This window comes from Zalophus californianus, chromosome 16 (assembly GCF_009762305.2).
Source record: "Zalophus californianus isolate mZalCal1 chromosome 16, mZalCal1.pri.v2, whole genome shotgun sequence".
NCBI classification, from domain to species: Eukaryota; Metazoa; Chordata; class Mammalia; order Carnivora; family Otariidae; genus Zalophus; species Zalophus californianus.
The window spans coordinates 10,411,082-10,434,274 of NC_045610.1; the positions used below are offsets into that span (position 1 = coordinate 10,411,082).

At 44.7% G+C, this 23,193-nt stretch overlaps 1 protein-coding gene across 2 annotated transcripts in view; it reads right to left on the reverse strand.

Annotated features, from left to right (window-relative positions):
• Window positions 1-23,193, reverse strand: part of SPECC1 (sperm antigen with calponin homology and coiled-coil domains 1) — a 200,088-nt gene that overhangs the window by 71,574 nt on the left and 105,321 nt on the right. For both annotated transcript variants that reach the window (XM_035724673.1, XM_027624697.2), the window contains 5 exons: window positions 20,604-20,811; window positions 17,210-17,283; window positions 16,659-16,837; window positions 3,868-4,013; window positions 2,745-2,845 (listed from right to left, as the gene is read on the reverse strand). In XM_035724673.1, coding sequence (XP_035580566.1) covers window positions 2,745-2,845; window positions 3,868-4,013; window positions 16,659-16,837; window positions 17,210-17,283; window positions 20,604-20,811 — 708 coding nt within the window. The remainder of the gene's footprint in view (window positions 1-2,744; window positions 2,846-3,867; window positions 4,014-16,658; window positions 16,838-17,209; window positions 17,284-20,603; window positions 20,812-23,193) is intronic.

Below are 23,193 nucleotides of genomic sequence, written 5' to 3' on the forward strand. Positions count from 1 at the left end.
CCCTTAAAAGTGGGTGAAAATCCACAGAAGGGATTTCACTGTATTGTTTTTGCAATCCCAAACAACCTACATGCCCATCAATAGAGGAGCGGTTAAACAGATCACACTACACATTCCATAGCCTTTAAGAACGCGTTATTCTCCAAACACTGACATCTCAAGATGTCTCTGATATATTCCTTCATTCTTTCAACATCTACCGAGCTTCTCTGTGATAGAACTGTGTGCCAGCCACTGTTCCAGACAAGAGATATAACAGCAAGCAAAAATAGATAAAAATCCCTGCCCTCTCTGTGCTGGGTGTAGAGCCTTCTTAAGATTCTCTCTCTCTCTCCCTCTACCCCCCTACCCCCTGCTCACATGCGCACACATGTACCCACTCTCTCTGTCTTAAGAAAAAAAAAAAAATCCCTGCCCTCAGGGATTACATTCCAATGACAAAGTGAAATGAGTCAGTGTCTGAACAACGTGCAGTATAATCCAATTTATAAAACTTTCTCCTCCTCCCTACACACACACACATTTTTATACCGAAGAAAAACATCTAGAAGGATACACAACAAGCCATAAACAGTGGTTATTTTGGGGCTACGGAGCATGGGAGATTTTTTAACTCATTCTCTCTCTCTTTTTTTTTTAAGATTTTATTTATTTATTTGAGAGAGAGAGAGAGAGAGAGAGAGAGAGAGCTAGTAAGAAGACAGCATGAGCAAGGAGGACATGGGGCTCGATCCCAGGACCCTGGGAGCATGACCTGAGCCGAAGGCAGACGCTTAACCAACTGAGCCACCCAGGCGCCTCTAACTCACTCTCTTTTACGTTGATTAGGTCAGTGTAACATTAATCTAATGCTAATAGAGGTCAGAATGACGGCTACTTTAAGGGATTACCCACTGGGTGGTGGCATGAGGGGGCCTTCTGAGCCGATGAAAATGCTTTACCTTGGTGTTGGCCACACGGGTGTGTGTGTACGGAAACATTCAAGCTGTATATACGGAAGAGGCATGTGCTTTACTTTATACATGAACTATAGTGGTGGTGTGTACCTGTGCATAAGGGCCAATTGTTAAATCTTCAGGAATTTTGCAAGCTAGTTTTCAACACGGCCACTATTAAAATTAAACTATGTTAAAAGCAAAAGTACTAAATACTCAAAATGCTTCCTATTTATTATACTTCACACTATGATTGGGGTTATTTACACCCACTCCACCTGTAGTCTAGAAATACCATGTGATACACATCTCTTCTTAACTCCATGTTCACTGATGTCAGGGGGCTAGCTTGATGCTGACAATGATGGGAATATTTGCACCATGGAAACTGGCCAACATCACAAACCCGGGCTGCCCCCGCACCCCCACCCCCGGCAAGGAGCCAGTTGTTAAACATTTTGTCAGCAGCCTAGTGTGTCTAGCTCAATGAAAATAAGTCAAAATGAAGCATGGTCTGTTTCAGTTTCATTTAATAAACTTGATGATTATTATAAAATAAGTAATTGTTTTACTTGGTTTTACATATGAAGTGGCACAAAATATCTTCCAGGGCAAAAAAGCAAAAACAAGAAGAATTTAAAAGATCCCAAACAACAGACATGGCTACTAAGGACACCAAAAGAGGGTACTTGTGAATGATGCTGCCCTTGGTTCAGCAGGAGCTGCTGAATGTTACTAATAACACTGAAAGTCGTGGTCTTAGAAAACGCCAAGAGGGGTGACTGGCTGGCTCAGTCCGTGGAGCGTGTGACTCTTGATCTTGGGGTTGTGAGTGCCCATGTTGCGTGCAAAATATTTTTATTTACTTAAAAATAAAATTTATAAAAAAAAAGAAAAAGAAAGAGAAAAAATGCCAAGAGGTCAAGAAGCTCTGATCTAGAACCTTCCGAAGATGGTAAAGGTGACACAGATTGCAACCAGTGAACTCTAAGAATTTATAAATTGTAAACATTTTCTCTCTCTGGGGTGCTTTAGGAAACCAAACCAAACCAAACCAAACACTTCTTTGAGAAAAATATCTAGTTCAATATCGACTTCTGGTAAAAATTATAATCTTCAACTGAAAACTTTAAATGTATCTTCTGGGGGACAAAATGTCCTTAACAAATCGTATGAGACTTATGGTGTCTCTCTCACACCTTTATTTAGCCTCAAAATTGTAATTTTTAAATTTTTTAAAAGATTTTATTTACTTATTTATTAGAGAGCGAGCGAGAGAGAAACAGCATGAGAGGGGGGAGGGTCAGAGGGAGAAGCAGGCTCCCCGCTGAGCTGGGAGCCCGATGTGGGGCTCAATCCCAGGACTCCGGGATCAGGACCTAAGCTGAAGGCAGTCGCTTAACCAACTGAGCCACCCAGGTGCCCTAAAATTGTAATTTTTAAAAAGATTTTATTTATTTATTTGAGAGAGAGAGAACACAAGCAGTGGGGGGGAGGGGCAGAGGTAGAGGGAGAAGCAGGCTCCCTGCTGAGCAGGGAGACCGACGTGGGACTTGATCCCAGGACCCTGGGATCATGACCTGAGCCGAAGGCAGACACTCAACCGACTGAGCCACCTAGGCACCCCACAAAATTGTAATTTTTAACAGAAGTTTATTATTATTCTACGCTTATTAAAAATGATGTTCAACGTGCCTCAAAAAATAGACCAAGTGGTTTTCGCTTCCCCTCTGTTGCCTGAGCATTAGACAGCATCACAGTTCCACATGGCCTGGACCACCACCCACATACCCAAGGCCCTCAAAATACCTGCATTGGGGAGACAGCAGCGGCAGGAGCGGTCCTCACGGGAATCCCACTCAGGGGACTTCTGGGGGCTTTATGGACAGAAATATTCTGTCCGGCTCCACCTGCCAAGAAAAGAGATGGGAACATTTCTATGTTGTTCCAGTTCCAAATAGCAAAGAGTAGCTCCTGATTTGCTACTACAAAAGTATCGACTAAATGGGGGTTGGTCTTAGAGGTGGGACACACGGGGGACAAGAAAACACATGTGAGGAGGCATCTATGGCAAGAAGGAACAGGAAAGTTCTTGCACAAACCATTATTGTTAACTCACTTCCCATCTTCACGGGCTGAATGTAGTCACTGGGCCTTCGCATCTTTTAATATTCGTGGTCTCATCTTAATCTAACTGAGCTGCGAACCATTTTAGCGAAGATAACCAGGTACATCCTAGCATCAGCTTTGACTCCAGTCTCTCTATACAACAGGCATAACTGTTGTGCTCGAGAGAAGAAATATATTGCTATTTTGGACAGATGCGTATTCGGTTTCTCTTATTTACTACATTTGTGTGTGTATAGACATGCATTTTTCTCATATATGTAGTTAACAGTGAAGGAAGGTGAACGGTGGGCCAGAGAGACGTTTCTAGAAAAAGCTGCGAATGTTCAAGATTAGGAATGACAGATCAGGACGGGTGTTCACACACAAGACCACGCAGAGAAAGGTCTAACAGGGGAGGGGAGGAAGGCTGGGGGTCCAACGAGACAAGCCAACTACACAAAAAGACAGTGAGGAGTCTGGCTCATACGTAACGCAATCTCCTCTTTCTCTGCACCTCTTCCGTTCCTTTTCTGCCTCTGTGTCCATTAAACTCAGGTTACTACCACTTCCCTCTCAGCGCCTCATGAGAATGAGCTGGGCCAACCAGAGGCTTCATTTCCTAGGAAACTGAGGAACTGTGCAACTGAGTCTGTGCAGTTGGCTGTGGGCAGGTCTCTTGGACACACCGGCTCCATGTGGAACGATCCAGGCAGAGCCCTTGTGGTTGCATCCACTCGGGGCCAGTGGGGAGCAGAAACAGGCTTGATACGTGGGGCCACGGTCTGAATGTGACTTTTGCTCATGAGACGGAAGGATGAAATACCTGGCCGTCCCAAGTCAAATGACTTGATGAGGGACTTAACGGTGGTCGTGGATTCTGAAGGTGTTGGAGACGTTCTGTTCACGTAGACGCCATGCCACCGGCCGGGAGCCTCGACCTCGGGCGGCTCTGACTCTTCGTTCACAGGTCTGCGTGGTAAAGAGCACATCCAATTGAAAAGGTGGAGGATGGTCCCATGGGGGCGGGGGGGCGTGGAGGAAGAGACACAGATGAAAACAGAACCAAGGTGGAGAAGACAAATCTGGAAGGAGGATCCCAAATTTCAAATCCTGTTTTCTGTATCAGGTCTGCCTCTCCAGGAAATAATACAGGTCTTGCTCTCAATTTTTATCAGAGACGTTTCCTTGGGAATGGCCAGTAATAGTATTTTTAGAGACAGAGGGACTTGACATTAGCTCTAAACAAAAAGGATCTTAATTCGACTCTGCATATTGTAAAAAAAATAAATAAATGCAAATGTTATTTATCATAAACATGTAGCTATATTGTCCACGGTGGATACAACGGATTGGCTTCTCAGAGGGTATATTTCAACCCCCATTTGGGACACAGAGGTTGGGAAGATGTCATCTCAGGACTCCCCTGTACCTAGGAGCTCAGATTTAGATTCTACCCATCAGAAAGATGAGGACAAGACCTGGATCGGGACCCGAGTCAAGGGCAGGGGGGCAGGGCACAGGGCATTTCCTGTTGGTAACCAAGGGGGTAGCTTTCCAGCCGGGCAGCTGGCGTCCTGATTTTGAGACTCCCCCCACCCCGACTGCCAGTTCTGTATTGTGGCTTTGGGAGTTGCTCCTGGAAACTCAGCCTAGAGTCTGCTTCTTCAGCCCTCCCAACAACCCAGCAAGCTGCTGAAGGCCTTTCTGCTTGAGCCAACCAGATAGTGATCTGCTATGTGCAACAGAATCCCGAACTTGGACATAATTTGCCCTCAGAGAGGGAACCATAATAGTCCCTTTAGTAAACCCTGCAATGCTGCGGGAGGCGAAGCTTCTAGTCTCACCCAAACATTCTTGATAAGCTCTTCCTACAGATTCTAACTTCGAGCACAGACTCATGAGAGAGTCTTTTAAAGACTGATCAACTGGGGCGCCTGGGTGGCTCAGTTGGTTAAGCAACTGCCTTCGGCTCAGGGCATGATCCTGGAGTCCCAGGATCGAGTCCCACATCGGGCTCCCCGCTCAGCAGGGAGTCTGCTTCTCCCTCTGCCCCTCCCCCCTCTCATGTGCTCTCTCTCTCTCTCTCTCATTCTCTCTCTCAAATAAATAAATAAAATCTTTAAAAAAAAAAAAAGACTGATCAACTGATTCAGTCCTCTCATGCATGGCCTCCTCATCCGGGACACGTTAGCATGTCATTTAACCTCCCTGTGAACGGAACCAAGGCAAGATCTCCCAGTCTTCTGATTTCTGAGGCACTGCTCTTTCCACTATAGCAAACTGTCACCAGCTGTTTTGCAAGAAGATGACTAATTTATGAGAATGGCTCAAACAGAGTATTCCTGGCAGTGTATTTTAATAAGGTCAGTGGAAGTTTAAAATATTTATTTACTGATCTTTTGGGATCAGTTCTCATAAGCTTCGGTTATGGGTTTATTTGTCCTTAGTTCTCGAAGCTTCCTTCTGTTGCTCTGTGATCAATGTGAACAGAAAACGTTTAAGTGAAGCAGAACTTAAGCCACACCTTTGTCTCCACAGCCCTTCTTTGGAGTGAAAACAAAAAAAACAAAAAACCAAGACACTGATGACTTCTTTGAAAAAAAAAAATCAGGAATTTCAGAAAATTTTTTAATTGAATGAGTTGGGTTTTTTTGTATTTTCCCTGGTGTGTTATGCAGTATAAAATCAGGTGTGGAAGATGCAGAAGGAGAATGAAATCAGGTCAGGTATAAGCAGGGAGAAAAAAAAAAAATCTCCAATTTCCGAACCGGCCATTCCAAGGAAGGTCAGAAACAAAGTGGGCCACTTTCTCACCAGTCCATTTAAAGGACCAGCTTTGCAGAAACTCCGGGCACCCTTCAAAGGGAGATCTTGTCTAAAAATTCGTTTTCGTCTCATTCCTTGATAATTTAATGAAAGTAATTCTACATCCGCTCAAGTGTTTCCTTCAATTGCCTAAATTTCTCTGTGATTCCATATATCAAATGATAAACAGGAGTCCTATGGACTCCGTAAAAACCTAGCAAGGTGGTAAGAGCCAATTCCCAGTCCTCCTGCCTTTAGATATCCAAAGACCATATTTCAACGGATCAGTCTGCTTGGCTAGAACAGGAAGTCAGTTTGAGAAAACTCTGCAAGTTGTTTAAGATCAGAGAAGCTGCTGAACTAAACACCCCCCATGTTGTAACAGGGACGTGCGTGTGTGTCCGTGTGTGTTGGGGGGGGCGGGTAAGGGGATTTACAAAACAAAGCCTGAATTGAAGAACCATAGAAAGAAATGAAGTATTACATTTTCTCTGGTCCGAGGAAGAATAAGACTCTGTATTCTATAAAGGACATTAAGAGGGTGCCTGGGTGGCTCAGTTGGTTAAGCGACTGCCTTCGGCTCAGGTCATGATCCTGGAGTCCCGGGATCGAGTCCCACATCGGGCTCCCTGCTCGGCAGGGAGTCTGCTTCTCCCTCTGACCCTCTTCCCTCTCGTGCTCTCTATTTCTCATTCTCTCTCTCTCAAATAAATAAATAAAATCTTTAAAAAAAATCCTATAAAAAATAAAGGACATTAAGAAATGTTAAGTAGATAGCCAGGTGTATGGCAGCAAACTCATTAAATACAGGAAAACCTTCAAGGTACCACTACTGGTTAAGGATCTGTTCTGTGTTAGCGATTGCCTCCTAAAGACAGATGTTAGACTCGAAGGTTCAATCTGTAAAACAAAAATCACACATATATAGAGTCAAGGTGAGCCTCGAAAATGCCCTGAATCACCCAGAAGTATAGCTTCCATGGTTTTGAAGGTACAACTGCACACAAAACATACCAGCTTTCAACAAGCCTAGTGCATTTGGTTTCCCTATAGCATCGAACCAGACCCTCTTTCTTTTGGGGCATCTCAGATGACACCGCCACCACGTGCTCAGGGGCCATGTTGAAGACAACCCAAGTAAGGCATGTTTCCATCTGCTTCCAGAATGTAAAGCTATGGTAACAATGGATAATTTTCACACCAAAAAAAAAAAAAACAAAAAAACCCCACGTGTATAACTCCATAGTAAGTACCATGTGTCTTTAAAAAAACAAAGAAAATTATCTAATTTAATTTTCAAAAAAGAAAAAAAACCACCTCTGTAAGTTATCATCCCTTATTTTAGATGAAAAATTTGACAAGGTCACTTGGATTGTAAACAGCAAATCTGGGACTCAACTCCAGCTCTGTTTGACCATGCCCTTCTCAGATTTTCTGTAACGCCTGGGTGTCCTGTGAGGCATACCAGGCCTATCTAAAAAAATAATACTGACAGTCTTTCTTCTTAAAAATTATTTTAACACATATTTTTAAAAATACTATCAGTATTTCATTGCTCTTATTTTTATGCAATAATCTGCTCTTAGGAAGTAGCAACACATACTTGAGAATGACGGGCAGTTGGAAGCAAGGACCATGTCCTATGCTCACTGTTGGTCTACCTTATCTATCTTTTGTTATAATTTAAATGTATATATGCACGTGTGTCTGCAGTTATCTTTTATTTTAAAAATGTTATCGAATCTCCCGAATTCACTGGTCTCCTTGTTTGGTTACAGAACGGTCTTCAAACGGTGTGGGTTTTCCACAGCACCTACTTCATCATACAGGATACCTGGCGGTGGTGTCTATTTTGATCCAAGGATATGTGAGCTCTTGTACATACTCAAAGTATTCAGAAGGTAACTACCTCCGGGAAATGTCACATTACAACTGCTACCTTCCCAACCGGCAGATCCGTATCCATAAAGAACGTCAGTTATGTCGATCACGTGTTTGCAAGGGCTCCTTCCTGAAAAACTGAATCAAGCCCAGCTCCAGGCCCTTCCCAGTGATGGAGAGATTTCTCACCTAGGACTCCCTCCACCCACCCTGCTTTCGGACCATAAGCCTAACGACCTGAAGTTCTGTTCTTTGTACGTCCTGTCTCTGTGCCCTTGCTCATTGTATGCCCTTAACCTGGAATGCAATTTTCTCAAAATATTTCTTACTGTTACGCATGAAACGAATCTAAGAGAACTGTAGCTCTCGAGTGAGAAAGAAATTAGTTAAGTATTCTGTCTCTCAGGTATCCGTGTTTTTCCGAACTTCGTTTTTGAATTTCATGTTCAAAATAAACATAAAACAAACAGGGTAAGACAGCAGTTGGAACACAAGCATCTTCGTTTCCAGATCCCAGCAGTAAGAATCATAAAAATCCTGCGTGAGCACTGGAAGCTACAGGAAGAGATCATCTACGTGGCTCAGACTTTGAGGAATTTCTGCTACACAGAGAATAAGTGGGGGGGGGGGTGGTGGAAAGTAAATACTAAGGCTTTATCCCCAATTCCCTTTCAAAGAAAATGAAGACGTGGGGAAACTCCAGTGAGGTCCCCTCTTTAGAGGGCCAGGGCTGTGAGCAGTGGGGGAAGCCCTGGGCACGCAGAGCATTCTTCCTGCAAGGGCTCCGTGACGTTAGGATGGGACTGTCCGAGGAGGCCAGAGATGGTTTATCCTAGTAAAAGGACAGTGGCAAAAAGGGGCAGATTAAGAAGAGCCACAGGACATCCCTAGAAGAGACAATGGCCAAGCAAAACTAGGCCAGAATGCTGGATCCCACGTTCCAGTTTCTCCAGGTGAGGAAATGGACACAGATGAATTTCACCCACGAGGGCCCTCTCCTTCCTCAGAATTCCATCTGAGCTTCTGTGTCTCTGATATGTAACATAAATTTACCTGAAAGAGCCTTCCTTCTGGTTTAAGATTTTAAGAGCAGTCATCGAAAGTGGGTACGGATCCAGGCAGAACCTGTAGACATGGATCCTGGGCAAATGTCAGGGCCTGACCCATTCACCCATTTAAGCAAGAATAAGGGATGGACAAGTATTGGCTCTGCCCCAATACGTGCCCTGACCTACGATTATATTCCATAATATAAAATGAAGAGAAGAACTGCACTCAAGGGACAGTAGACGTTTATACATTTACGACAGGAAACAGAATTATACGCTTGATAGCATCTGCCTTGAGAATACAATAAAATTCAAGAACAGAGGAAAATATATGAAATATAAGAAAGAAGTATATGAACTATAAGAGAAAATATATGAAAGGCCGAGTCTACAAAGTGATATCAGCAATCTAATAATCCCATTAGAGTATTTTAAAGCAGAACCAGCTCAAGAGAAAAAGAAATGAGGGCATCCTGGGAAAGTCTCTCTGAATATAGAGGAAATAAATAACGTAAACACGGGATTTCGATTCGGTGGGCAGAGGACGGTTTTGATCATAAATGGTGCTGGCATGACTGGATGTCCAACTGGGAGAAGACCCATACGTCACATCAGACTAAACAAAGAAAGGCAAATCAAACATCTGACAGAGAGAGAAACAGATAAAGAAAATGTGACAGCTTATCTTTCTGTAAGATGAGGGTAGGGGAAATCTTAAACAAAAACAAAAAACCCAGACACGGTAAGGGAAAATACTAATGTACTGCATAACAATATAAAATTTTCCATGAGAACGATGGTAAAGCCAAAAGACCCATAACATACTGGGATAAACACACATTCCTAAGAAGATGCTGATTTATAAACGGATAAGAGAAAAACAATCAGCCCGTGAAAAAATAAGCAAAAGTGTCAAACGAGCAATTCTCAAAAGAGGAAAAGCAAATGGTTAACATATAAAAATTTCCCCGGGAAAATGCAAATTTAAAGTACTAATGCGATAGCATTTTTTGCTTATCCTATCGGCAAAAATTAAGATTAATATTATCTGTATCTGCTAAGGCTGTGTATAGACAGGTACTCTCATCAAGAATAAAATGTCACAAGTCTTGGGCAAATAATCTGGCAAATCTATTAAAATCAAAACTGCAGATCCTCCAAGGTAGCAATCATACTTTTAGGAACCCATCCTATGAAAATAAAAACACACCTATAAGGCTATGTGACTAAGGATTGCTATTATGCCATTATTGGGAAAGAAAAAGAAAAACCAGAAAATACAACCTTGATGTTCCCCACTATGACAATGTTTGAATATTCTAGGGCACATCCATCCTCTGGGGACACCATGTAGCTATTAAAGTGAGTTAAATTTGGGGCGCCTGAGGGGGCTCAGTCAGTTAAGTGTCTGACTCTTGATCTCGGCTCAGGTCTTGAGCTCAGGGGTTGTGAGTTCAGGCCCTGCATTGGGCTCCATGCTGGGCATGGAGCCTACTCAAAATAAAATAAAATGATAAAAAGATAAAAAATAAAATGAGTTAAACTCATAAATATCGACTTGGAACGATGCCCGTGATACATTGTTGATGTCTTTTATAAATTTTATAAAAAATATAAAAATGAACCCTTTGTATTTGTATGAGTAGAGGGGGAGGTAAAGAAAAACAAGACACACGGTCAACACTGATTACCTTACAGGGTGGTACTAGAGAGGGAAAAGATGAGTATTTTTCACTATACGCCTCCATTTTGTTACCAGGATACCTAAATATTCATAACTAAGAAGAAATCTAATATATCAAATCACCAAGTGATCAATTTATTTTTACAGTTCAACAAGATAAGCCTGGACTTCAAATTCCATGTACTAGATTGGGAAACACTGGCATTCTGCTTCAACAATTTAGGCAAAATTAGTTATTTTTGCTCCTTGCCCTCTTGTTCCAATAATGAAATCATTTTTAAAATTACATTCATAAGTAAAATCAGCCTGCTGTCTACAACTTGTATTGAAAGTCCGGCTTGCTTCTGGCTCAAATTCTAGTTATCGGACATGGCCTTCGGGTTCTGAAACCACCTGCGCTAGAAACCCGAGGACAAATGGACATGAAGGCCCTGCAAACACGTGGCCGGTGATTACAAATCACACAACAGACTCTTCTGAATAATAACATATTTATTTAGCACTCCATGAATGCTTAATGTATAAAAGTATTCAACGGTACCCAGACTAAAGACAGCTCGAAATACGGGGTTGCCAAGCACAGCTGTGCATCTGAAGCTGAGGTGATTTTGTTTTATATTGGAAAACGCCTGGCAAGTGAATGTGGTATCATTCTAAGAACATCTCAATCTGAGGTAAAGATCTCCCAGTAGATAAACTGGACGGATGCCAGCGAGCCTCTAAGCTATTTTCAAGGAGGAGGCATCGACCTCTCTTCTACCACCAGGCGAAATTTTTCTAGGGATTCCGGGCTCTCCAGCTGGACAGGCCAAACTGTGCTCCTGAGTGAAAGCGCCTTCCTGTTCCTCAGGTCCTCCCACCAGACGGGGGCTCCTGTCTAGCCCTGGGGACACGTAGCGGAGACCCGCCCCCGTCTGGACTGCACGGTGGCTCCTCGAGTGAGGACGGTGGCTGCTGAATTAGGTGCAGATCTTCACAAACCCTGTACTTCCCAAGTTTAACATCCCACTCTGAATTCTGGATCACTCTGAATCATCCACTTCCAGATCGAAAGTCTTTCAGTTTCCGGGTTAAGTTTTATTCCTGAGGCATTTGTTGTAGTTGTTCCTTAATTTTTAGTCAGATTCCCAAGGGCACTGCCACCATGTGAACGGACTGGGTCAACCACATCCTGTTTGATCAGCCAAACATTGATCTCTGTTGAGCCCAACAGACTCTGGAAATCAAACCCCAACTGAGGGGTAGCTTGTTTCCGATGAGGTCATGAAGTCAGACCCCAGGCTGAAAGGGCTCGTTCGAGGCTTGATATAAAGGAAGCAGAACTTGCTAGCTTCTTCAGAGTGAGACACGACACAGACGGCTTCCTATTTTGCCATAAGTAGTGTTAATTCCAAGATTATCGGACACCATGTTCAGGAGGAAGCACAGAAATAAACTCCAAAAAGTAAGACACAGGCATGGGTCGCATGCACCAGCAACCCATGCTCTGCATTTGTTCCGTCCTCTGCTCTCTCTGCACACCCTAGTTGCATATTAAAAAGTTTCACAACGTGCTTGTACTGTTTTTTTTTTTTCCAGAACAACTTCATCTTATGCTCCAAATAAAAGACTGCCGAATCTTCTGAGAAAAAGGGAGAAGGAAGGAAGAAAAAAAAAAAAAAGAGGGAAGGATCATCTTTGATCGTGCAATGAGTTGATTCCAAAATGTAGAAAAAAGGTAAAGAGACTTGGTCGCCATGACTCTGTGTGAAACAGTGGCGGTTATAAGGAGACAATCTGGCTCTTTGTAAAGAGGTAATTTCTCCCCCACATTATTCCCCCTTTCATATAGTAATGGCTGTATTCTCCCATCATGGCAAGGGCTGGGCTGTCTTTCTTCCAGAAAATGCTCTGCTAGCTGACAGAGACCATGGAGCTGTGAAAACAGAAATGGAGGGGGGAAAGGCTCATAAAGGAGTTGCTTGAGGCAACATGATCTCAGGCTACAAACAGAAGATTTAACAGGTGCCACTGACCCACAGGGAAGAGCTAGTATCTGGAATAGGACCAACGTGTTTTAATTCCTACTCCTCTTTTTTTTTTTTTTGGAAGTCAAAGGTCTTTGGACAGAGAAAACATGCCAAAGACTTCAGAACACCACTACTGGGCCCCTCTCCCTAGACCTCCTCCAACAGACGACATGTTGGGGAAGTAGAGACGGCCAGGATGCACAAAATCGGGTGCCTCTGTAATTTACAGAGTGGCTAGAGCTTCCCTCTACTGTCCTACAGTCAAGGCCAAAAAAAAAAAAAACAAAACAAAACCAACCCAGAAAAAAGGATTTGTTTCAGTAGGGAGGCTTAGGAGTCCTAAAGGCCTCGGGGAAGCTCATGTCCACGCTTTGCAAAGCAACTCTGTGAAGATGGGGGTTGGGGGTGCAGGGCAGCAGACCCAGCTCATCGCGATTCCGGGCTATGTGTCCAATGCCGGTGACGTGGATGCGAGCTATGAAAACAGAAGGCGTGGAAGACTTGTGCTGGCAGTCCAGAGGGCCAGTGTCAGGGGCCCCCGAGGCTTGGATTAGGAACTCCCCCCGAGGACTGGTCCCCTTCTGGCAGGGCTAGGGAGGCTGTATCAAAGTTATCTGCAACAAGAGAGCTGGAAAAGGTATCTCAGTGACCCCGAGCATCTACACCACCGGTTCCCACACTCGGAGGCCTTTCAGTGACAGCTCTAGGACCCGCGGTTGTGACGCACAACAGCTGTAAGGACACAGAGTGGCACAGGCAGGCGACTGACATTAGGGCAGGATACATTGTGCACACAGAGTTAGAGCCGATTCCAGAAGAGTCTGGCAGTGATGCGCCACCATGCTGCTCACTTCAGAGGTGACGATGCAGGAACCAGTGGAAGAAGCTAGACACGTTCTGAATCTCAGACCTTCTGCTTAGAAGTCCCTACCGCTAATTAGGCACCGACGTTTAAGTGGTTTTTTTAACCATCTTTTTTTTTAAGATGTTTTCCGTGGATGTTTATTGGTGTCAGAGGATGAACGGTAAAAATCGAGTTAAGTCACCCTAAAAATAATGGTCTTTAGTGTTTCAGAGTAAGAGAAAAAAGGTATATGGTCTTCCCTGTTACTGTTCGAGAAGCCCATGTCATGCACTGCTGGTCAACAATGTCCTTCGTGTGGCCCCATCAAGTCACTGAGGGGAACTGCATGTGTGTGTTCTCTGTATCTGGAGGCCAGGCCCCAGGTCTCAACTTTTCAGGAAAAAAGGCTTGATGTTTTAATTTCGATGGAAGTTTGAATTGCAATGGCTTGCTCTCAATGGCTCAAGAGTAGAAGAGGCCAGAGTCGAAAAAGTTATTCATTATCCTTTCATCCCTTAGTTTGTAAGTGTCCAGCAAAAACAGATCACTTCCAGGTGCCTAAAAACTATATTGGCTTGTTCAAATTTCCGGAAGAAAAACAGGAGGTCCACAGCCCAGCTAAAATGTAGAGATGCCACTGTGTCCAGGAGGTTCCAAGGACCGCACTGGACAGATGGTACGGTTGGCATGTGAGTTCCTCACTCCCCCATTGGAGAAAGGCCAGCTGACCAACTAGTCTCAGGGAAGAGTGGAGCTTACAGGGATCTTCAATCACGACCCACTCTCATCTCCTCGGAGGGAGGGAGCAGCTAGGTCTGGGAAGGAAATCTTGCCAGTTGGTGGCAAAGACAAGACTAGAGCCTCGTTTCCCCATTACTCTTCATATCCGTTATTCTGACTCCAAAATAAAAATCCTTTTGAAGACATAGTAAGACTAAAGATTGCTAACGAGCTGGTTCTTAGAATTTTCTAAAATCCTACTTGCCTGACTTATATCCCCTCAAATGCATGTATATGCAAAGTGAAAATGCGAATCTGTTAATCCCATGTTAGGATCAAGGTGCTTTTCAAATGCTCTTACCTTCTCTTGGTTGTACTTGGAGGACCTCATCAGAGAATTTTCTGCAAGTTCTTTGGCTATGGCTGAACCAAGAATGCCTTTTGAGTTCTCATGAAATGACTGTCAAAGTCAAATCAAAGTCAGTTTCAGTCGAGAACCCATTCGGCCAGGATGGAAACACTATGTCGCTTTAGGACCTTTGAGGGTGTGGGTTGGTTTCAAGTCTTGCTCAGGGGGCAGGTTCAGGATGTAGCTGAGCCAGCAGCGAGTAACTTTCAGAGTCAACTCTTTAGAAGGGGCAATCTGCAGAATCAGGGTGGACACTGGGTCTGGCTGCTGTCTGAAACCCTGCCCAACGCAATGACAGGCCCCAAACCCACTGACGCCTGTGGGGTCTCAATCAGATGCCGTGTTCTGGGCTGGTGTCAGCCCTACGATTTTGAAATGTTTTGTGATAAGGGATTAAACTGCTGGATTTGGGTGGCAGGTTTGCAAATCACCAGAAAAATCATAGGAGAAAAATGTACTGTGTGTGTAAAAAAAATAAGGTGACCCTATGTTTGATGATGTAGAATATCGTACATGGATCCTAATCGTCAAGATTCGTGCGGAGATTTCCTACGGTATCAGAGTTCAAGTTGTATGATCTGGCCTGTATCTTAGAGTCCAGGTAAGAAATGCAGCAGCTTGTACAATAACTACATGAACTCGAGACTCGTCTCTTACCATTTACCTTTACAATAACATATGTACGAAGCAATGCAAGTTATGATCTGGTTCCTCTTCCAAAGACACACATCATAAAAGCAAGACAAGTGGACAAATTAAACAGAAGCACAAAAGCAAACGAGGGGACTCATGATCCCTTCAACAGGGGACATTCTCAAGTCTAACCTTGCGATTCCCCTTCCGCCTTAACTTAAAATACACACGCTTTGGTGGCCAGAGGGTAGAGGTGTGACTATAAAACAACGATCTTGACTTTCAAGAGTGAATCATGGAACTAGCTACACACATCTTAATCTGAATCCTTCTCTACAGCCTGTTTTTAAGCAGGCTCCATGCCCAACGTGGAGCCCAATGCGGGGCTTGAACTCACTGCCCCGGGATTAAGACATGAGCTGGGATCAAGAGTCGGACGCCTAACTGAGCCACCCAGGCACCCCTACAGCCCGTTTCATATAAAACTCATAAACAAAGGAAGGAGGGACTGACTGAAGTGAGTTTGGTGAGAATCAACACAGAATTCTGAGAAGAAATCTACTTCTTCTAATGTCACGAAACTCACGATGATACATCAGACCCAGAGGCTCAGAGTCTAGCCAATGAACAACCCTCCTGATCCTGGAAAACTTGTAAAGAGGGCCAACTACACAAATCAGCATTCAGAACCTACTAAATCTGATTTTAAAATACTATGTTTCATATTTGAAAGACATCTGAAAATTCAAAATAATTTCCTAATATCCAAGAATCTCTTAGGGAGAGTTATTCCGGACTGGGGAATGGGAACCCTGCATTCGTTAAGGCCTGAAGTACTGTTTGTCTTCTCGTCTGTGAACCCTTCAAATCTCAAATAATAATGAACTTTGAGCTCACTTTAGCAATACCTTCCTCTGAAACCTCGCTGTTAGGAAGAGCTTTCTGGAACAACACACCATGTGATTTCCCTCCCTCGGCACAGAAAAGGAAAGTCACGTGTCAGCCAGATGTATGTTTTCCATGCTCATCCTTTTTAATAAGGTGAGCTAGTTCAAGGGCTCTTGGAGGCAGCCCCCAGGCGTTGCCAAGGGAGAAGCATGTCCCTGGGCCGTGAGGAGTGGGCCCTTTCTCTGGTGGCAAATCCCCCAGGAGTGAGTCCAGTCTTGCCCATGGCATGAGAGGGACCCGCGCAAGGTGTTGCCACGGCCCGTGGAAGTGTGTACTCCCCTGCAACTTATAAACACCAAGATGGAAGGAGCATCCTAGACATACTTCTGTTTTTTTTTAAATGTAGGAGGACACTTGGCTAAAACTTTTGCACATAGGTGAGTGAGGAGTTTTCTCACTGCCTCAGGCCAGAGAACGGCAGCGGCCCGGCCCTGAATGGACGATTCCCGGTCGTGTGGCGGTGGCAGGAGTGGCCAAGTAAGCTTAGGAGAGAAATAAAAGATTGTGCACAGAGAGACAGAGAAGCGCCACGTCTCTAGACGGCAAAGGCTCATGCACGGTGAGTAAGGGAGAAGCCAAGCATGGTGCGGGTGCCCGCAGACTCACAAACGCGGGGCTCTGTTGTGACCGACCTGCCGTGGCTCTGCATGTCCCCCAGCTCCTTCTGCAGCCTGGCGTTCTTCTCCTCCTCCTCCAGCAACCTCCTCTTCACGGTACGCAGCTCCTGCTGAGCCTCACACTTGATGTCGTTGGCCACCACCACCGCTGTCTGCAGGTCCGCCTGGAACCGCCTCCATTCCTCTGTCTCCTCCTGAAAATGCCAGAAGCCACGCCTGCGTCAGAGGCCAGCCGGGGCCCGTGTGTGGGCAGGGGCCCCAAAGTCCCCCATGTCAGGCAGCCCTTAGTGAGCCTGCTTCAGTGCTGTCCCACCACTGGGAAAAGGCCCGGCCCGGCTGGGAAGGACACTCTCGTGCTATCAGCGTTTCCTGAAATTGAGAGGCTGCTTTGATTTTGTTTCCTTGCCAACACTACTCTGTGGTTCCGGGGCCCACGGGAAGGTACTGAGAAAGCAGGCTACAAGAGTCAACAGGGTCTTCTTCGAAAGGTTCCAAACCGGAGGCGGGGACGCGCTTAGTAAAATGACAGAGAAGGCTCCCTGTTCCCTGCTGTAGCCATATCTCACCTTTATCTGCTTAGTCAGAGTCTTCAGCTGCCTTTCCAGGTCTGACTTCTGTTCCTCCAGCTTCATCACGTTGCCTGGAAATAAACAAGTCAGACAGGAGTTGGAAAAGGCGCCAGACTCTTGGGAGAAAGTAAGTGAGGTAGTGAGGGAGCAGCTCCAGGTTTCAAATCCATCCCTTCTGCTATAAATTCCATCCTCAGCACCCTGAAACCTGGCAGCTGGAAACTGGAGGTTCTTCCAACACAGAAAATGGGATGGTTTGGGGAATAAGTGGTGTTGAGTTAGGTTATACTCTCAGATGGAACAGTCAGGCAGCACTATGGGAAGAGGTCTGAATAGTCACTCGTATTGATTAACACCCACTCCTGGCCCCCCTGGTGGTCGCATACTATGGTCCTGAATGTCCTTTATCGCTGTGAGGTAGAGGGCTTTTGTATAACAGAGAATATGACTGGTTATTACTACGGTGGCTTTTAGACCAGTTGCTAGAGTCGTGGTTTTTAACTGTAGTTAAACCAGAGAATCACCTGGGAAGCCTCTCAAAAGCACACCTGTTCAAAGCCCCAGACCGTGACCCACAGAGCAGGAACACCCACGGGAAGACAGGATCTTGGGTGGGTGCATTTTAACAGCTCCAAAGGTGACCTGACCGCTCTCCCTAATTAAGAATATCCTCAGTCCCCTTCTCTCTGTGCCTCTGATTCTTCCATGTTGCTACCAGAGTCATTTCAATTTAAACCGGATCACGTCCATTACCTACTTAAAAATCTTCAGTGGTTCTTTATGATTCGTTCCAGGGCAGTAGCTGTCTATTAAGGATATGAATCAGAATTATCAGAGAAGCTTCAAAGAGCATAAACGACACACAGTCGGGTCCCACCCCAACCATTCTCATTCAGCACGTGGGGCCTGAGAATCTGTGTCTGGGGTCAATGCGGCAGAATAAGAAATCACTCCTTCACTTCTTTTTACTTTTCTGTCCATTTCTCTCGAGGATCTTATAGGGAGGAGTGACTGGTCTCAGGCTGGATTTGTGTGTCCCTGGGCCTCCTAGTGAAAAGACATCTTAGTACTACCTTAACACCCTGGACAGAAGTTAAAAAGCTTCTCAAAAGACAGCCAGTCTATGTTATTTTCAATCTTGGATATGTTAGGATACAACCGTAGGGAATGGTGTGATATCTGCTCTGGACATTTAATTATAAGCTGGCTTTCTTGGTGGGGTTGTGCTTGACTTTTAAGGATTTGGGGACAACACAACCAAATTCTCATGAGCAATATATCACAGAGACAAAGCAAAACCGGACTTCTCTTCTTTGACTTTATATGCTCTTCAAGTATGGTGCTGTTTGGGAATATACACTGTCAATGGTGGTGGGTTTTAGTTATCTTCTCAGGCGTAATTACTGAGAACTATCTAAATGATGCTGACACTGAATGCTGATGTTCTGTAATTCTGCTGCGTATCACATCCAATGAAGGATGGAACTCTGGTGCTAACCAAGCAATCAAGGTGTGGAATATACAGTCAACTCTCATTATTTGTGGCAGTTACATAAAGTTGCCATGCACGCCGAATTCGCAAATACTGAACTTTGCTCCTACGGGCAATACAGGGTTCGGTTCCTGCAAGCCTCGGATCACAATATTTTTATTAAAGGAGACACTACTTGTGTTATACAGGTTCGTTTGCCAGTGTCCTTGTAAAAAACAAACAAACAAACAAACAAAAAAACAAGCCTGTCCCATCAGTGCTGGAAACCTGCTTACCCACATAACCCTTTTCCTGCATAACACTCAGTATTTTAAAAATTCTTCAGCAGCCTCCTGATAGAAAGAACCTGCCTCGCCTGAAAGTTTTTACCTTTTCTCATGCTGTGATGCCTTCCAAGCCTCAAAAGCCAGCCAGCACCGGCTCAGAAGGGTGTAATGCTTTCCTAACCCTGGGAAACATGACTGTAAAATTCTCTGGTTTTTAGTTGCACAATAATGTAGTCCGCTTTTTTTTTTTTTTTAAGCCAGACACCATCTTGTGAATCCGCAAATATAGCTGCTTTTCAATCTTTTCCACATCTTCGTCACATGCCACAGATTTTACTTCAGCATTTTCCAGAGTGGTGAATTTCATCTTTCTCTGGAAGTTTTCGTTAACATTGAACTCACAGCCAACAGTGCTAAAACTCGTGCTTGAATAAAGCTCATCTAACACTTATTGTCTCCATTAGGCACATCCCGGCTTTCTAGCCATAGGGACCCCAGACGGCATTTCAGGACTACATTTAGGTGCCACTCTATACAGGGAAATAGCCAAAAAAAAAGGACAAAAATAATTGGGGAGACTAAAATTTTTTGCCGCGCTCTCTGCGCATGTCTGCAAATGATATGAGAAGTGCCGTGTTGATTTGGGGGTTACAAATAAATTCTGGCAAGCAGGTGAATTCCCAGATATGGCTTCCACAAATAATGAGGATGGGCTGAACAAGTCGGGGAACTTTTCAGGCAACCAACCAACTATGCTATTTTTAGCAATGGTGAGTGTCACCAAAAGCTCTGTGCATTAATTCCTTTGTGACAAAAGCAAAACACATTAGAAGTGATAATTTGATAAAGCTTATTTGGACAAAGCAGGCAATGTTTAATCCCTTCTAATGTCTTTCCCTATTCAAAGCGAACAACGAGTTCATAAAGAAGCCAAATATTGGAGCCTCTTTGGTGATGAAGTGGCCAATCTCTAGAAGTTACTTGATATCCTGGCTTAATGGGACACAAGCTAGAACTGTTTTCTCCCTAGCCCATTGCTCAAATCCATCTGACCATCTGTCACCTGTCTTCCTACCCGTCGGATCCAAAAGACAACGCTCTGTCAATACCCGATGGGCGTGGGCAGTGGTGTGGCTCACACACAGTAGACCTAACACTCCAAAATGTGTTTGCTCTTTTTCACAATCACCCCGTGCTGCTGACTCGCGTTCAACAATCTTTCCTTCCACACCACCCACTTTTCCAGTTAAAGAGGTTAATCATTCTGCCTTTCTTGACTGCCATTCTTTTTTTTTTTTTTTTTAAAGATTTTATTTATTTATTTGACAGAGAGAGACACAGCGAGAGAGGGAACACAAGCAGGGGGAGTGGGAGAGGGAGAAGCAGGCTTCCTGCAGAGCAGAGAGCCCCATGCGGGACTCGATCCCAGGACCCTGGGACCATGACCTGAGCCGAAGGCAGACGCTTAACGACTGAGCCACCCAGGCGCCCCTTGACTGCCATTCTTCCTACAAGACGGCCAAATATGAGGAAGGAAGACTTTTCACAACCATTCTCATAGACCCTCCCAGGCATTCGGTTCACATCGTGCTCACTCCTGATCCACGTCTGACCAGGGCTCGAGTTCACTTACTCTCTAGCTCACTAATGAGCTGGTTGTTATGTAACTTGACAGCCCGATGCTGTTCCACCTGATCTTCCAATTCAAATATGGTTTCCTTCATGTCTTTAATCTCCGCATCACTCTCTGACGCTTTCTCTTGCAGTTTCAGGCTGGTTCGGCTCAGTTGTTCTGCTTGATGATCACAGATCTCCTTCAAGTAAGAATAATCCTTTTCCACCTAGAATGAAAGAAAGGTTGCCTGGTCAGTTTACCAGGAAAGAGTTCCTCACCCATCAGCATCAGGCTCATCCATGCAACGGTGGAGGAAGCTCTTGGCATGTGCTATACCTGGTATAATTTCTTTCTTTCTTTTTTTTTTTTTTTTTAAAGATTTTATTTATTTATTTGACACACAGAGAGAGCGAGAGAGAGAGAGAGAGAGAGAGAGGGAGAGAGCACAAGCAGGGGGAGCGGCAGGCAGAGGGAGAAGCAGGCTTCCTGCATGAGCAGGGAGCCCGATGCGGGGCTCGATCCCAGGACCCTGGGATCATGACCTGAGCCGAAGGCAGCGGTTTAACCAACTGAGCCACCCAGGCGCCCCCTACCTGGTATAATTTCTGCATTCTTAGCCACGTAGATAGCCACGGCTATAAATATACAGAGAAACGTGACTGAATCTGCAAACGGCCAAATATGGTGGAGCCTGTGTCCCTCCCTACAGGCATGAAGGAAGCTGCAGGTAGTTAGGTGCCCTGCGGTCCTGTGGCTGGGTGCAAGAGCGCTTCCCTGGGAGGCTCTTCTGGTACTGCACCCGGAGCGTTGGCCTGGATGCTGGCGGGAGGCTCCCCTCCTCACATCCGCTATGGCGCAGCGCCCTCTGCTGGGGAATCCAGGAACAATGCCCCCGAGACCCGACCGATCCCCTGCAAAGGCCAAATGTCTTTAGCCATAAGGTACTAGCAGGTACAGTGTTTCTTTAGAGAAATGCGACATTCGTGTGACGGAGAACACCAGCGAAAGGCACAGAACTGAAACATGGGCATGCACCAGACACAGAGAAGTGGCACAGGACAGGCACTCATTTCACCTTTTCAATTCTGAATCATTAAACATTTTAAATACACAGAAAAGCACCCAGAGGGACAAGATAATAACCATGTGCCCAAACGGACTTCACAGTGATTATAATTTGCCACATTTGCTAAATATTTTTACTTTAACAGGATTTAAAGTCCCAACCTTCTCTCCTGCCCCAGAGAGTAATTCACATTATCCGAAAAGTGGTGTGGTTGCTGCTTGAACGGTTTTTCACTTTTACTGCATGTGAATGTGCCCGTGATAATACATAGTATTGTTCTGTTTAAAAAATTTATTTTATTTTTTGTTTTATTTTTAAGTAATTTAATCTCTGCACCCAACTTGGGCTCAAACTCACAACCCTGAGGTCAAGAGTCACATGCTCTGACTGAGCCAGCCAAGCGCCCCATTTTAAAACTTTTATACAAATCATATTATACTGTAATTTTGCTTTTGCAGTATACTGTCACACACTGTATTATACGGTAAGATGCTTTTGTCCTGTACTATACTATACTTCTTATGTTTTTGTAAAACTTTTTTTTGTAAGATTTTTATTTATTTGAGAGAGAGGATGAGATAGAGATAGAGAGCATGAGAGGGGGGAGGGTCAGAGGGAGAAGCAGACTCCCTGCTGCGCAGGGAGCCCAATGCCAGACTCGATCCAGGCACTCCAGGATCATGACCTGAGCCGAAGGCAGTCGCTTAACCAACTGAGCCACCCAGGCGCCCCTGTAAAACTTGTTTTTAACCGTGTTTTTGAGATGTAGCCACACTGATATCCACAATGTTCTGTCATTACTTTAAATGTTTCGTAGTATTCTGCTGTCAGAATATACCAATTATTTTAGTATGAACTCTGCCCCTTTTCTATAGTCCTTTAATTCATGTCACCAAATAGCTATATATTTACTAACTAATGTAAGGCTGGTACCTGATACATGTCTTCCTAGATTTGGGGGCATCTCCGTATACATGGGGGGCCCCCGAGTGAACATCCGACGAATGGATAAATGGCCACCGGACAGCAGGACCGCACTGCTTTTCAGTTGGGATGTTGTGATGGGGAATAAATAAAGAAGGAAGGAAAGAAACTGGGGGGAGAATGAGGAGACAACCAGCATGGGAAAGAACCAGAGCACGCCGCCTAGCTTAAGGGTGTGCACTGGTCTGTGAAACTGATATTTCAGTTATAAAGGTGCGTGGCTCCATACTGCACTAATGCGTCACTGTAGCTGCCGCGGGACATCGAGGGGCCCGGACTAACCTGGAGCCAGACCGCCAGACTTTAAATTCCAATTCTGCCCCCCTAAGCTGTGTATACAACATTAGATGACAGTATAACACAGGTCCAAGAGAACTACAACACGTGAGCCAGAGCCAAAGTCTTCGACCGGACGATAGCTACATAACAAACACAAGATGATTTTTAAGGAGAAAGGAGGCAACGTGTTTTACATACGAGAAGGTTGACGTCCGACAGCATCTGAAAAGCAGCCAGGGTGGGCGGCTTGTCAGCCCTGCCTCCTGAGTCAGACCGTGG